The sequence below is a fragment of the Arachis hypogaea genome, chromosome 10 (genome assembly GCF_003086295.3).
Source record: "Arachis hypogaea cultivar Tifrunner chromosome 10, arahy.Tifrunner.gnm2.J5K5, whole genome shotgun sequence".
Lineage (NCBI taxonomy): Eukaryota > Viridiplantae > Streptophyta > Magnoliopsida > Fabales > Fabaceae > Arachis > Arachis hypogaea.
Genome location: NC_092045.1, coordinates 110,135,284 through 110,150,793, shown reverse-complemented (window position 1 = coordinate 110,150,793; position 15,510 = coordinate 110,135,284). Strand labels below are relative to the sequence as shown.

The 15,510-nt window shown below is 29.3% G+C and overlaps 3 protein-coding genes across 3 annotated transcripts; 1 reads left to right on the top strand and 2 right to left on the bottom strand.

Annotated features, from left to right (window-relative positions):
* Window positions 1–5,705: 5,705 nt before the first annotated feature.
* LOC112717948 (uncharacterized) lies at window positions 5,706–8,476 on the bottom strand. The gene is made up of 2 exons (XM_025769866.3): window positions 7,416–8,476; window positions 5,706–6,681 (listed from the first exon to the last, which is right to left on the bottom strand). Exons 1-2 carry the CDS (start codon window positions 8,111–8,113, stop codon window positions 6,498–6,500), a joined length of 882 nt encoding a protein of 293 aa, XP_025625651.2. The 5' UTR covers window positions 8,114–8,476; the 3' UTR covers window positions 5,706–6,497.
* A 1,482-nt stretch (window positions 8,477–9,958) lies between these two features.
* On the top strand, window positions 9,959–10,972 carry LOC112716504 (protein CHLORORESPIRATORY REDUCTION 7, chloroplastic). The gene is made up of 3 exons (XM_025768426.2): window positions 9,959–10,228; window positions 10,342–10,472; window positions 10,551–10,972. Exons 1-3 carry the CDS (start codon window positions 10,174–10,176, stop codon window positions 10,821–10,823), a joined length of 459 nt encoding a protein of 152 aa, XP_025624211.1. The 5' UTR covers window positions 9,959–10,173; the 3' UTR covers window positions 10,824–10,972.
* Window positions 10,973–12,295: 1,323 nt separating this feature from the next.
* Window positions 12,296–13,353, bottom strand: LOC112716503 (uncharacterized). The gene is made up of 3 exons (XM_025768425.2): window positions 13,034–13,353; window positions 12,800–12,908; window positions 12,296–12,674 (listed from the first exon to the last, which is right to left on the bottom strand). Exons 1-3 carry the CDS (start codon window positions 13,207–13,209, stop codon window positions 12,597–12,599), a joined length of 363 nt encoding a protein of 120 aa, XP_025624210.1. The 5' UTR covers window positions 13,210–13,353; the 3' UTR covers window positions 12,296–12,596.
* Between the last annotated feature and the right edge of the window lie 2,157 nt (window positions 13,354–15,510).

The window sequence follows — 15,510 nt, the reverse complement described above, 5'->3', positions numbered from 1 at the left end:
TTCTCCAAAACTTATCCTTGAGGAACTCATCGAGGAATTGGAGAAGTTAGAATTAGGTATGGTTAAGTTTCTACTTATAATTTTCTTTATTTTAATTTAGTTTTTATTAATATATATTATTTGTTATGATTGTTTCTTGTTTTATATATTTTGTAGAAGTTGCACCCACTCGTGATCCCAATGAAGAAGATTCTGGTGTTGAGTCTGATTAAAGTACATCTTGTTAAGTTTTATGGTATGAATTGTTTTTCTTATATTATTATTATTATAATTATTGTTGTTGTTGTTCTTGTTGTTCTTATTATGTAACTGTTTTTTTTTTTTATTTCAGGTTGGTTTACATTATGAAGTTTTAGCTATTTTATTGGAGAAGATACCATAATCTTGCTATCAGTTTAATGACAATTTATTTTTATTTTCAGTTGTGTTGACTATTGAGCTATTAAACTTCTTTAATTGTCGTATTTGAATTCTATTGTCGTTATATTTCATTAGATCAAGACTTTGTTGGCTATTGTGTATTTTGGCTTGTTGATTTCAATCTTATGACATTGCATAATAGTATGGTAGAATTTTTTTTTATTTGATTGAAAAAACCGAACAAACCGAACCAAACCGATTTTAATTGGTTTAGTTTGATTCGGATGACCTTAAAAAAAAACCGAACCAAACCGAACCGCAGCTTAATTAAACGATCGAATCGAATGACTTTTTCTTCAAAAACCGAACTAAACTGCACCGCGAACACCCCTAAACTACGAATAAGGTATATCTTGTCACCTCTATACAAATCATATAACTTGATAATTTTTTTATTTCTTTTCCAAAAGCAAAATTAAATAATTAAGCGAAAAAAGTGATGGCCACTTTTTGGTGTGCATTTGGGAAATCCATTTCATACGCATTAAAATTCTTAATTTAATTTATGAAAAAAAGTATTAAAGAATTTGAATTGTGTTGTTAAATTAATAAAGGATAATATATCCCTAGCTAGAAGAATAAATCAATATAAAAAAAAAGGTATCTTTCGGATACCCCATTAAATATGATAGCAACAAAGCACTAAAAAACTAAAACGTTAGGTTGAAAAGTTGTAATGGATTCCAACTCTCCAACGTAAACGGGATCCACAACTTTTAATATATTTAACTATTACGAATTTGAGTGAACATGCTGTTTTTTTAAGCTGTGAATTTGTTGTAATTCAATTTTCTGTACCACCCTAAAATTAAACAACTTTTAACTGAATCTATTTAATTATTTTAGCTTCATGCTGGGATTATTTCTATTTTCATTTTCATAATAAACGAACAAAACTTTAAAGAAAATCAACAAATAGGACCCACACCAAAAAATTTGAAACAGAAATTAACATCTGTTCTGCTGTTGAAATATACAGTAGAGGATAAATTAGAGATTTGTTATTGTTTAATGAATTATTATAGATAAAATACGGGTATTTAAATTATATTTATCAAAATCGAATTAGTCAAATTATTGGATCATCGAATTATTTGTTTAGCCAGTAGATTACATGTTGAATCGATTCATTCGGTCACTAATTAAATAATTATATAAAATTTAATTTAATTTTTTATTTTTATAATAAATGTTTTTTTAGTTTTATTTTTATAAAATTAACTATTATTTTTTAAATTTTAATAATTTATTAATTAATTAATATTTATTATATTGCTCAAGTATTTATAAAAAAAAAATAAAGATAGTAATCATGGAAACAGAAAATATGTTGTACTTAATAAAAAAATTTCTTTTAAATTTGTAAATATAATTTATTTATGTAATATATTAGATAGAAAAATATCATATGGTAAATAACATTTTTTTAGTTTGACCCGATTTTACCAAGTTTGACTAGGTTAATTCATCCGGTTTTGATCGGTTATTAGATTTGACCAAATTTCAATAGGTTAATTGCGTGACCGATTTAAATGATGGTTCAATATAATCTCAGTTAATGATTAGGTTTTCGGTTCAACTGATCGGATCAAACTGAGTTTGATAACTATTATTTGAACTCTGATATTTATTTAAATAAATAAGTGAGCTAATTACTCAATCAACCAAGTTGATTAAGATAAATAAAATTTTTACAATTTCTTCTATGTTAAATTGTATTTTTTAACTAAATTTATAATTTTATCTTATTCACATCGATTACTATTTTACTAGATTTTTTTATTATTTTTTAAAATTTAACTATCATGTGCCCTAACGGCACATATTAAAATTGTTACTATTAAAGAGTTATTTTTCGCATACAAGCGATTAAAGCTTGTAAACCTTACAAGTTCAATTAAAACTAACTCAAATCACGCTTCGAACCATTCTTCTTCCTCTTTGTCTTCTTGTTGAGTTAAGAAATTAACTAAATTAATTAATGATGACAAACATTATTTTTTAGCAAAATAAATAATTAGTGTTGATTAATTATATCTACTTATTAACTAATTGTTTATTGTTGCAGGCCAAATGTTAATAGACCAAATGGAATAAAAGGCATTCAGCAAAGAATATTGGGCTAAAAGCAAAATAAAGAGCCTAAGCAAAAGCAAAGGAAGAAACCAAAGAAATTAAATCGGGCCATGCATACCAATACCCGATCCAAGCCCGAACTGGTTTCAGAATTGAAATTCCCTCTCTCTTGCTTAACTAAAAGCAACGCTCTTCTTCCTTCTAATCAAGTCACATCAAGATTTCAGAAAAAGCAAGAAAGAGAAAGAGAAGAAAAGCTTCTTTCCATAAGCCATTAACCAAAGAAGCAAGAGAGAGAGAGTTGAAGCTTGAAGCACAGAAGCTGAAACAGAAATCCCAAGCTAAATCAAGCTTAAGAAAGGTAAACCATATCATCTTGCATGCATCAGATCTACATCCTTTCTTCCCTACTCTCTGCTCTATCCGAAAATGGCCTTGAAGGGAAAGTTGTTCTCTGCCCTATTCTGCTGTGTATCTACGGTCTTAATCAAGACTTGGGGACCAAGTTGGTGTTCAAGGGTTCAGATTTGGTTGACCATTGGAAAACAAGTTCGGTTACTTCTTCATGGCTTTCGGTCAACTTGGAAAAGTCAGAAGCAAAGGTTACTCTTTGATGTTAAAAATGAAAAAGTGAATCTGTGAGTTGGTGAAGCTCAAGGCTCAAGGTGTTGACCTTGGATGAAGAACCAAGGAACATGCATGAAGATAAAAAGGAGCTTGCTGTTCATTCAGAGGTAAGGAGAGAAAATCAGAGTTTGAAAGTTTTGTTCTGAGAAAGCTCTTTGAAGAAGTTCAACTAACTGGACAGTATAACCTACTCAAAGGTGCATTCTGCCAGTATGAAGAACTGAATCAGAGGCTTGCTAATCTGTTTTTTCGCATAGCAAAGAGGCTGTTGTTGAAGTCAATCTCCTTCATGTTTTTCTGATTGTAATGTACTTTTCTAAGCTTATCTTTCTGTAATTTCTTGAGAGAAAATGCAAAGTGAGAAAGCTTAAGAAAAAGCCATGAGTGAAAGGGCTGAGAGATACACTTGAGAGAAAAGCCTAGAGTTATTTTCAGATTTCTTTAGGTTGGTTAAGTGTCTTGTATCTTATTCCTGTATGGTATCCCTTTCTTAGTTGGGTTAGCACTAAGAGTAAATAGTTAGGTGTTAGCATAGCCAATGTCAAGTTAGGTTAGAACTTGAGTGTGAAATTGGTGTATGTAATACTGTTAACTATAGTGAAATTCTTCCATATTTGTGGAGGAGACTGGATGTAGGTTGCATAGCACAAAGCAACCGAACTAGGATATATGCTGGTGTAAGCCTTTTCTTCTCTGTCATGTTCTGTTTTCTATTATTCATGAGACAAAAATAAATTGTCTCATAAATTTCCGCTGCTGAGTTCAAACAGAATCAGATTTGTAACTTCTACTAAAAAGGTCAAAACAGCAACTTAAAAAGAAGGCATAGATTCAACCCCCCTTCTCTAAGCCTACTACAACCTTCACTTCTCCTTCTTCTTTTCTTTCGTTTTTTGCCTTCTCTTTCTCCTTCTTCTTCTTCTTCTTCTTGCTGCACGTTCTTCTTCCTCTTACTCTTCTTCTTCTTCTTTTCTTTCGTTTTTGCACGTTTTTCTTCCTCGTCTTCCTCTTCTTCTTCTTCATTTACGTTCTTTTCTCTCTGTTTTCTCGTTTTTTTTTCGATTTTTCATGGTGAAATCGTTTTTGAAGAAGAAGAAGCAGCAGAAGATGAGGAGGAGAAAGAGAAAGAGTTCTAAATTATGCATAAGATGTACTTCAACGAATTTTGGGTGTATTTTTTAAATCCTTTGGGTGTAGTTTTGTAATCTTTTGGGTGTATTTCTGTAATCCTTTGGGTGTATTCCTATAATCGTTTTGGGTGTATTTCTGTAATCGTTTAAGTGTATTTCTGAAGTTCCATTATCTTCAAAAGGATTATAGAAATACACCCAAAGGATTACGAAAATACACCCAAAATTCGTTGCATAATTCAGAACTCTTTCTCTTTCTCCTCATCTTCTGCTGCTTCTTCTTCTTCAAAACGATTTCAAAGCTTAATTTTAGAAACCATGAAAATCGAAAAAAAAACGAAGAAGAAGAAGAAGAAGAGGAGGAAGAGGAAGAGGAAGAGGAAGAGGAAGAAGAAGAAGAACCGTTCTGAGTGTAGCGCTTTGAAAATAGGAAAATCGAAAAAAAATGAAGAAGAGGAAGAGGAAGAGGAAGAGGAAGAGGAAGAGGAAGAGGAAGAGGAAAAGGAAGAAGAACCGTTCTGAGTGTAGCGCTTTGAAAACAGAAACGGTTGAATAACGCATTAAAAGGCCCGTATGTATAGCAACTTGTAAGACTTGTAAGTCAAAAAGACTTGTATGTGTAGCACTCCTCACTATTAAAATCTTTTTCCTATGAAGTACAGACACTTCGCTAAATTGCCGTGTCCGCGTGTCGGACATATTTTAGACACAACACTCATCGACACTTGTCCGACACGTGTGTCTGCTGTGTCCAAAACGTGTCTTAATATAAAATAAAAAATTTTTACTGGACACGTTTGGACATATCTAAATATCATCACGTGTCAACGAGTTCAATCTTATTCTTAACATAAAATAAATTTAGATATAGTATATATTATTATTTATTAAAACAAAAAATATTTTAAACACTTGATATAATTAAAATAAGATAATTAAAAATAATTAAAAAATTAATTTATATTTTAATATTAATAAAAGATAAAAATATCATTACATTTTATCTAAAAAATACTTTATATTTTATATGTATGCGTGTCCCTGTGTCTTATAAAATTTTAAAATTTGTGTGTCGGTGTGTCCCGTGTCAATTTGAAAACTTGATAAAATATTAACATAAATATTAATTAATTATTAATATTAAAATTTAAGTGAATTATGATTAAATATATTTATCTAAAAGAATTTTAGAAAAGAGAAAATTAAATGATAATAATATTTAAGATAAAAAAGAATCACGAAGAGAAAACCATTAATTAAGAGAGAAAGGCCAGTAAAGTAATCACTAAAGTGGATGACATAAACTTATAAATTTAGCCTAAAAATTAAAAAATACAATTTAATATAAAAGAAAGTATAATTTTTATGCCTAAAACAAAATTGAATGTGAATATTTCTGAGCTTCTAATAGACGTATGGACTATGGAGTATAGCAATTTTCTTAGTTAAAATCTCTCACTGCTAGACCAATCCTACGCTACACCCGAAAATAAGAAAAAGAATAACAATAATGACTAAATCGTATTACAATATCTAAATCCGAAATTAACTTAATAATGGCAATTGATCAATTTCCATCCTAATCCTATTTGGATAGAAAATTCATGTAACAATCATGTAAACTATTACTACAACTCTACAAGTATAGACATTCATGATTCATGGACAAAAAAAAAAAAAAGAAGAAAGAAAGAAAGAAAGAAGAAAAAAACACTATATATATACTATTTCTTTGATCACATTCTCTCCCACCAAACAAAATCTAAGGAAAGTGGGAGGAAAAAAATGTAAAACTTGGCAGGATAATCAGATTCTCTTCCTTGATCTTCATCCTCCATCATTTTGAAATCTTGGTAAGTGTGTTAAAACATAAATACAGAGATTCTGATAATAGAAAGCCTGAGAAGAGAAGCAAACAAAATATTTTTGTTTTGATACAAAACTTGTTCAGAGGCGAAACATTGGAGATACAATTTTTTTTTAATTTTTTCACAATCGTAGTTTCTAGATTCATAATACAAACAAAGAAATAGACCAAATACTTTTGTTTAGTACAAAATTTGTTCAATTTTCTACCTCCCAAACAATCATTTTTTTTTCTATCTTTTCTCAATCTTAATCTCTTATTGCTGTTGTTTTAAGACACTTACCATCAAAATCAAGCATTGCATTTGCACTCTTAAACAGGGGCAGAGTCATTTAATGTTTTTCTGTTTCAACATCATTTTGAAGACTTATCATCTGTCAGAAACATGAGAAGCAAAAACAGCAATATCTTCCACCTTGTTTTGATGCCTTTTTAGCTTTTGGAGGAGGAGGCAGCCACGGCGGCGATGATTTCTCTGGCTGCTGTTGTTGGTTTTCAGTTTTTTCATGCATTTCTGATTCTACTGTTGAAGAACTTATTCTTTCTCCATTATTTGTTAATCTAAAAGAAATCAGGAAAAGAAAGCTATGCTTAATAGTAGGAAATTTTTTATCCTTTTTGTAATGTTTAGAATTTTTTTGAAGAATATAATTTAAACAAAAATATAAATGAAACTGAAATAATTTCAAACTGCTAAAAAATATTGTCCAAAATTTAACCTTGAGAAGATACAGGTAACACCATGAATTGTCAAATAAATAGACTTGCACATTTAATCATTTGTGCTATAACTAGTGATGGATTAATTCTTATAATAAGATATTAAACTTTAAGCTATGAATATAAATAGTATAAATGATTGACATTGATCATCCATACTGGAATTATGTTGTATTACTTAGAGCTGGCAGTATTATTTGTACTTGCGGATTGAACTTAACTCGTATCTTACCCTACTCATTATCATGGCTATACTATTACTGCATGGCATAGCATTCATAGAGAAAAATGCAATTAACCTTTCCTTTCAATAATGTGTTTTATTGGAAAAAATTTTCTAAACCCCGTATATATTATATACTCAAGAGATTATGCATAAGAACACATAATATAATAGGTGGAGACTCAGATGCAGTCAATTTCACGTAAAGTTGATAATTGAGAACCGTTAGATGAAAAATTAGTCAAATCAGTCAAATCATTTAACGTCTCTTAACTATCAACTTCACGTGAAATTGACTGTACTGTATTTTCACCAATATAATAAAAGAAGATATGATGAAAATGTTTCTTACATCGGAAACTGAAACGAACGACCGCTCTCCATGGATCTGTAAGACACAATAGGGACATTATTTGCTTCTTTATTATGATGATCCATTGTTGTTTTGTCCAATACTTTTGTCTCAACTTTTCTTGATTCCTCATCATTTTTATGTTCATGCTTTTCCAAATCAAGAACCACACTTCCGTCCGACGAATCCGACGAGACGGAGTGTCTGTTGTTGTTTTCTTCATAACTCACTTCCTGAACAGTTGGCAATGGCATGGAAACATTGTAAAGTTCCCCGGATTTGTTATTATTATTGTTCATTGCAAAAGAAATGTCCCTAGTTATGAAACTCCCATTCCCTAATCGGATACTAAACAAAGATTCATTTGATGCAACACTCCATTGTTCATTATGATTTGATTTACCAAACACAGATGCTGGAATTCTGTTCGGATCATAACCGCTTTCCATTGTGTAATGAGATGGAGAATGTGTAGTTGAAGCACCTGTGTAGCTCCATACGGGAGAATCATATACATGTAGATCATAACTATGTTCGAAACTATTTCTATTTCCTGGCTCTTCTCTATCGTCAGAATCTAATGATGAGTCTGACGATAGAGAAGAGACAGAATATCTCTTAATAGAATCCACGTCGCTGTCGTCTCCGTTTAGGTTAACTTGCACTTTAAGTTTCTTGCTACTTCCTTTGTTATCCATTTGAGAACTCTACAAAAGCAAGATAAGTAGCAATATTAGATGATATTGAAGAGAATAAAGCAATTCTTGTAAAATGTAACATATATACATTTGTAACAAAAAGGAGTTACCAAGGTTTTTGAGTTCTTTTGAGGAGGCACAACAATGAAATTGTGTGTATCTTTTGTTCTAATTTCTTATTTTTTTTTATACATACAGGCACATATATAAGAGCTGCAAGATATTAGACATCCTTCTGCAACAAGAAATTAAATTGAATTATCATTGACATGTAACATTTTATCTTACATTAAAAAAATGAAAATAAAATAAAAAAGCTAACATGTAAGCAATTATCTTATTGTAGAAATTAAACACCAAATAAAAAAAACTAAGGTATAATGCTATGAAGCTTACTCAAATATTCATAATTGAATCTTTTAACCTTGCAGCTTCAAATTATAATTGATTCGTTCAAATCAATTCAACATGAAGGTGAATTGCAAGGACCCAGAAAAGAGATTAACCTTTTTTGGGCCCCCAAATTAGAAGAAGATGGAAAATGACAATAATGAAAAATTAAGCATGAAAAGTGATTGAGAGAAGGTCAAACATGAAATGGTTCCAAAGGTTAATTAAGGTTTAAAAACTGGGTTTTGGGGATAACGTTCTGTTAATGAAGAAAACGCAGAAAAGACTAAAGTGGTCAAATGATAAAAATAGTCAGAGAGAGGTTCCCGGGATCTTATACACTTATATAGCAACGTGATTGTCAATTTACTAAATTGGGTCACTCTCACAGCCTCTTTATACAAATAAAAATAAAAATAACAAGAATAAGTTATGATATATATTATAATAATTGATTAACTTTCCATGATTTTAATTGCTTTTAAATCTATCCATATAGATATGGATCGTCACATAAAGAAATGACGAGTATGGTGAACCATCAGCCACGTCATTATGCCACCACTTAAAACTTGCATTAGGTAAAGCCAAAAATAGGCAAGGTATAATGTCAAAGATTTGTCACCAGTGAGAAGAATACTAAACATAGTCTAGATTCAGTTCATTTCTACCAATTCAAGTGTGTGTTTTTTCTCTAGAACTATGTCATTTGCATTCCCTCTAGAAAAGGACTAGTAGGACTTATGATATCGGATTGGGTAGAATTTAGATTTTATTTTAATTTTATTTGTAGGTTTAATAATTTTTTTATTAAAATTTAATTTTTTTAACTTTAATTTTATTACAATTTAAAGTTTTTTTTATTTGATTTTATTCAATTTTATTCATAACAAATTAATTTTTTAATCAAATACAATATTTAATTATTTTATATTTTATATTTTATAAATATACTAATAAAATAAAAAAGATAAATTAAGTCTATATTAAAATTAAAAACAACAAAAACACAATGAGATTCATGTTAAAATTAAAAAACAAGAATAATATAAATTCGATTTCTATCAATTTTATTTTATATGTATAATAATTTATTAATTTTTAATTATATACTATAATATGTCAAGACTATTTCGCTCTCAATCAGTCCCAGTCGAGTTGTCAATTCTATCTAAACAGCTTGGGTCAGATTAGATCCTCGCGGATAAAGTTAGTATTACCAACCCTAAAAAAGAGTAAAATTTAGAAAATGGTTGGAATAAAGTGAATATATTAATTTTATTTTAATTAATTATTTTTTATTTTTTTGAATATAAAAACTAAGGATTAATATATTATTTTTTTAAAGTTAAAAATTAATTTATGTTTCTATTTTACTAGAAACTAATTTGTCAAACATTTAAAAAAATATAAAAATTTTGACTCTTTTTTTAGGACTAGTTTGTTGAATGCAATATCACGTTCTGAAACTTTGAGAAGAGGACAAGGTGTAGAAAAGGACAATGCTGAAGATATGTTAAGAATGGAGGGTAATTTAGAGAAGCATAACAAAAGAAGTTATCCATAGATAGATTTTGTGATTGTAAATGTTCCTATGTTTATCATCATCTATATCAGAAAAAGGATGATAACCAAAAACTATGAATGAAGCTTAGATCAAAATAGTTGCTATGGTAGGAGTTTTGCAGTCTCAGCTCTTCAATGTTAGAGTCCACACCTTAACTTGTAAGTTATGCTCTTATGTATTTTGGTCTTTATTAGTGTTGATCTTTGGTTTTATATTATGTACATTTTTGAATCCATTATGTATTATTTTTTGTTTCTTTCTCTTTTTGCAGCCACAACAAAATGCCTCATTCCAAATCCAATAATGCATACAACTTTACCAGGCCTAATTACATGTTTTGATGGTACTTCAATCCATCACAAAATGCCTCAAGTTCCAAGTGATTGCAGAAGTATTACAAAGGTATAAATATACTAAGATTTCATATTCACAGCTGTTCAAGTAAATTTATAACACATTAAATAATAAAATTCCTATAAGGTTTTTGGGCTGCGGCGAAGAAGGGCGAATGAGAGGACGGAAACTTATGTGCTGTTAGAACCAGGGCAGGAAGAGAAGTTTGTTTCTGAGGAAGAACTTAAGGTCAAGTTGAAAGGGTGGCTTGAAAATTGGCCTGGCAAGTCTCTTCCTCCTGATCTGGCGCGATACGAGAACATCGATGATGCTGTTTCATTTTTAATAAGATCTGTTTGTGAACTTCAGATTCATGGAGATATTGGCTCAGTTCAATGGTACGAGGTTCGTTTGGAGTGAACAGAGAGATAGTGTAAAATCATTCTCCTCAAATATCAAAAACACAATACTCTCTCTGTTTTCTCTGTTACTTGAAAATTTTGTAACGCATTTATTAATTGTATTAATAATTAATAAATATTAAATAAGACAATTTTTTTTCTTCTTAACATTACCGTCTTTATTAGACTATATTTATAAAATGATCATTTAGTTAATAATAACAATTAAATGATAGTTAGTTATCTTTCCTTCTCTTATTAACACGTATATATAATGTACTTCTATAATTCTATGTACTCTGAGAATACATAAGAACGTCTCTGGTGGCTATACCAGTGATGGCTACAAATGACTACATGTTGACCAATGACCATACAATAGGATGATGACACTTGGATTGTGAGAGTGTATCATTAACGTTTTAGCATATTAAACGCGGTAACTTGTGTTTCTTTTACCCCAGGAATTTTGTGAAAAAAATCATGATGTATATTAGGAGTATGATTGTCAGTAGGGTGAAATTTCTGGAGAGAATGGGTGGTTGTTTCGACTGCCGGTGATAGCTAGGTCCCAAGTTAACATCTGGCGATGCAATCTGTATGTAGCGGAGGAAGAAGAACAGTAGTTATCTTTCGAGTGGAGTGAGGGTTTTGTCGTCGACAGTGATTGTTGTGGAACCCAATGATGTGATGATCATTCTTTGTATAAGGAGGAAGAAGGTGAAGTAGGTTAGATTGGATGGTATACGAAGGGCGTTAGTTGATATCTTGTGTTCTTGGTTTGTGTCCATGGAGTTTTGCGATGTCTGGTAGCATTCCAAGTAATAGGATGTTGGAGTTGCAGGTGGTTTCAAGTTTGGCATTTGTTTTTAGTCTTGGCTTTGAGAGGTTAAAGATGAGTGTGTGCCAGTGTCATTGAGATTAGGAAATTGGTTTTTTTTTTCATAATATTATTGGGCTTGCTATTTATGATGGTTGTTTTTTTGTGGTATCTGTTTGGGCCCAAATTTTTCAAACAAAATGAGTGAAACCGCTCATAATTACCGTGTCATTAGCATAGTTACCGCTTCCCAAATTTAAACTCATGCAGTCAACATTTTTATTCAACCCGCCACATATCGCTTGATTACAGGCTAACTTAGGATAGTCACGCTAGTCACCAATAGTAACTAGGCACCACAGACGACACCTACATTATATATATGCATCTATGTGCTAACAAGATAAAAAAAATAATTAACTAACACTTAATTATTATTCCTAACTAATTGATTATTCTATAAATATAGTCTGATACTCTTGTGAAATTTTGTTTTGATTAGTATTGTTCTCATTTAATTTAATTACTCCAAAGAATTACATAATTAATCTAGAAAAGTTGTTTAGTAGCACAAAAGATTTTAGGAACTGCCATTTATTTAATGAAAGTTTATCAAAAATAATGCTCTAAATAACTTTATAAGACCCACATAATTGATTCGTTATTAAAAGTAATTAAATGGCTAAATGCATTGATTAGATTATAAGAATGAACAAAACTTGTGAAACTACTTTTGGGGAAGAAAATCAAAAAGAGCATCTTCTTCCCCAATTATCACTGATATTTAGTTAACTTTCCAACCTCTTAACCTTTTAAGTGTATATAAGGCAAATTTGCAGTATGATTCTCTATCATAGCATTTTTTTGAGACTAATAGATATAAAATGAGATGAGATTATCACAAAACATATAGTTCTTTCTTTGGTAGTAGAGCATTACAAAATCTTCAAACATGATTGAATTCTTCAGGTTTTATTTGAGCTTCTCTTCAATCAGCATTGGCACTTTGTTTTGTAAAGGACTCACATCCTGCAAAGACGTGTCTGGGATCTGCAATAATTGTACCAATTAATTATCTATGTTTTTTTATGAACCCCACTTGAATACAATAATCACCCAAATTAAAAGTAAACATGTTCTAAATTATAAATATAGGTTTAATTGTGATGCACTACCTTAGTTTCAGTTTTAGAAGGTGGTGGTAATAGTGCACCACCCCTTTTGGTTCTGGCAAGAAGCCCTTTGGTCACAGGGGATACCATCAAATCTGTTGGGCTTGTATACCTTAATAAATATATATAACAACAAAACGAATATTAGGAAAATTTTCAACTAGTATAGTGTCACTAACCGTTACACCATATAACAAAAAAAAAGTATAAATGTTATTTATTTATGCATATACGTACCTTTCTGGGTACTTGAATGCCTTGGGGACTCTAAGGCGATCTGGGGTGACAGGTTTACGCAATTGGTTAAAGGAGCTTAGTGGAGTTGTTGGTGTTTTGCAATCAGGTTGAGGTTCAGGTTGGAGTGGTTTTGCTTGAATTGGAACTTTTGGAGGCGTTTTCAGCATGTTTTCCATGAGTAGGGCACTTGAGAATGTGATGGTGATGAAAGTGGTGGAAGATTAAGTAAGGTGGGTGAATGTTTAGAAGAAAGAAAAAAAAAAAAAGAGATTGGGAAATACAACGGTCGAATTGTATGTGGCAAGCAGTGATAGAAATATATAGAATTAGAATAGGTGTTATATATTCAAACACAATGAAGGCCGTTGGAGATGGATACAACGACCACCACCAAATGTTTGGGGTGATCTTCTCAACTTTTTTTTTAATTATTTAGTAAAATATGTTTTTTTATTATTTAATATTTTTTATATATATATTTATTTTATTTAAAGAGTGTAAAGTAAAAAATTATACTTTATTATACAATTGAAAAAAAAAATTGAAATAATCAATTTTCCTATCAAATAAAGAGTTTGTTTGGGTGAACTTTTAAGAAAATTTTTTTTTCGAGTTATCTTTTTTTAAAAGATCTTATGAAAAAGTAAAAGCAATTTTATATTTGGGTATCTCATGCAAAAAGATTTTTTATCTATCAATTATATTTGAGTATAACAATATAAAAATATTTTTTTGTTTATTTATTATATGAAAAACATCTTTTTTAAAGAGAAAAAAATCTTTTAAAAAAAGATGTAAATTATGGCTTCTCAAAAAAGATATTTTTTTAATACTTTTATTTTTACTATTAAAAATTTGCCAAACACGTTAAAAAATAAAAAAATTATCAAAAAATCTTTTTTTTATTAAAATAATAACATCCAAACAAATACAAAATATCAATAATATTAATTTTAACTAATTTTTTATAAAATATTATAAAATTTAATAACAGAGTGTTACACTCAAATTTTATTAATATCTAAAAAAATAAACGATTATCTTCAAACAAAATTGATACGTAATTTTGTTGTACATCTAATTTGCTGCTTTTAAAGAAAGATAAATAGTATTTGAGTAAAGCGCAGGCTACAGTGAAAAGGAAAACTGGCAAAGAGATGAAAATTCTTTTTATATTTTCTTAAAGTAGAATACACTTCTTTTTATTTTCTTAATGCAAAAATCTCTTCATTTTAGAATTATTGTTTTAGTAAATAGTTAAATGATTTTTCAAGTTTTATCCGTTAAATAAAAGCAGAACTCACGTACAATTATATTAACATAAATTAATAATTAAAATTATTATTAAATTTATTAAGAATTTAATTTTGATGCACTGACAGTATAAAGCATTTTATATAATTGTATAATCAAATTCATTTTTTTAAATGACTATTTACACAAATACACATATAAAATTATATTACATTAACAATACATTAAAATTAAATTTATTTATTAAATATTTTAAAAAAATGTAATTATTAATTTTACATAAAAATAATTATATATAAGCCTTGAATGGTGCTTCAATTTTTCAATTAATGAAATTTGTCCCCAAATTAACCCATTGATCTAATTTCTCTTTTCACACTGTTAATCAACAGTTAACTAATAATTTGACTTACTCAAATTATCTAACTATTCTAACTTAATTATAAAATTCTAAAAATACCCACCTCCTCTTATCCTCCTCCTTTTTCTTTTTTTTTCCCTTCTTCTACCACCCTACCATTTTCAACACCACAACTATTTTTACTATCACATACCAACACCAGAACCATTCTTATTATCTATATAGGACAGGAGGAGTTTTGGGAAAATAAAAGAAGGAAATTTGTATGTTCACCATTTATGAGGAGAAAGAAAGAACGGAAATTTTAGATGCGGTTAGAGTGTTTGTGGTGCGGTTTAGTTCGAATTTTTAAAAAAAAATTATTTAATTTAATTTTATATTAATAATTCGATTCGGTTTGATTCAATTTTTTTATTGAGACTATCCGAACTAAACTAACTCAATTAAAATAAGTTTGGTTTGATTTAGTTTGTTCAATTTTTCAATTAAAAAAAAATATTCTGTTCTAGTTATTTGTAGTAAAATTCTGTCCTATATTATTTTTAACAAAAACATATACAACAAAATAAGAAGTTTAATTTCACAAATACAAAGTCATAAATAAAATCATACAACATAATAACTAATAAAAATTTTGATACAAAAAATTCAACAATAAAAGAAGTTATAACACAACAATCAAAAAGCATGAAAAGTTCAACACAACAAAAAGAATAAAGTTGCTTTCATTAATTTTTCCAACAAAGCAGCTATATTTTGATGTTCTCTAGCAAAATAGCAAAATATTGTTCAGCAAACAAAGAATCTGAAATCAAAAATTGAGTTATAACACAAATAATTAATACCAAATGGGATTGTATAT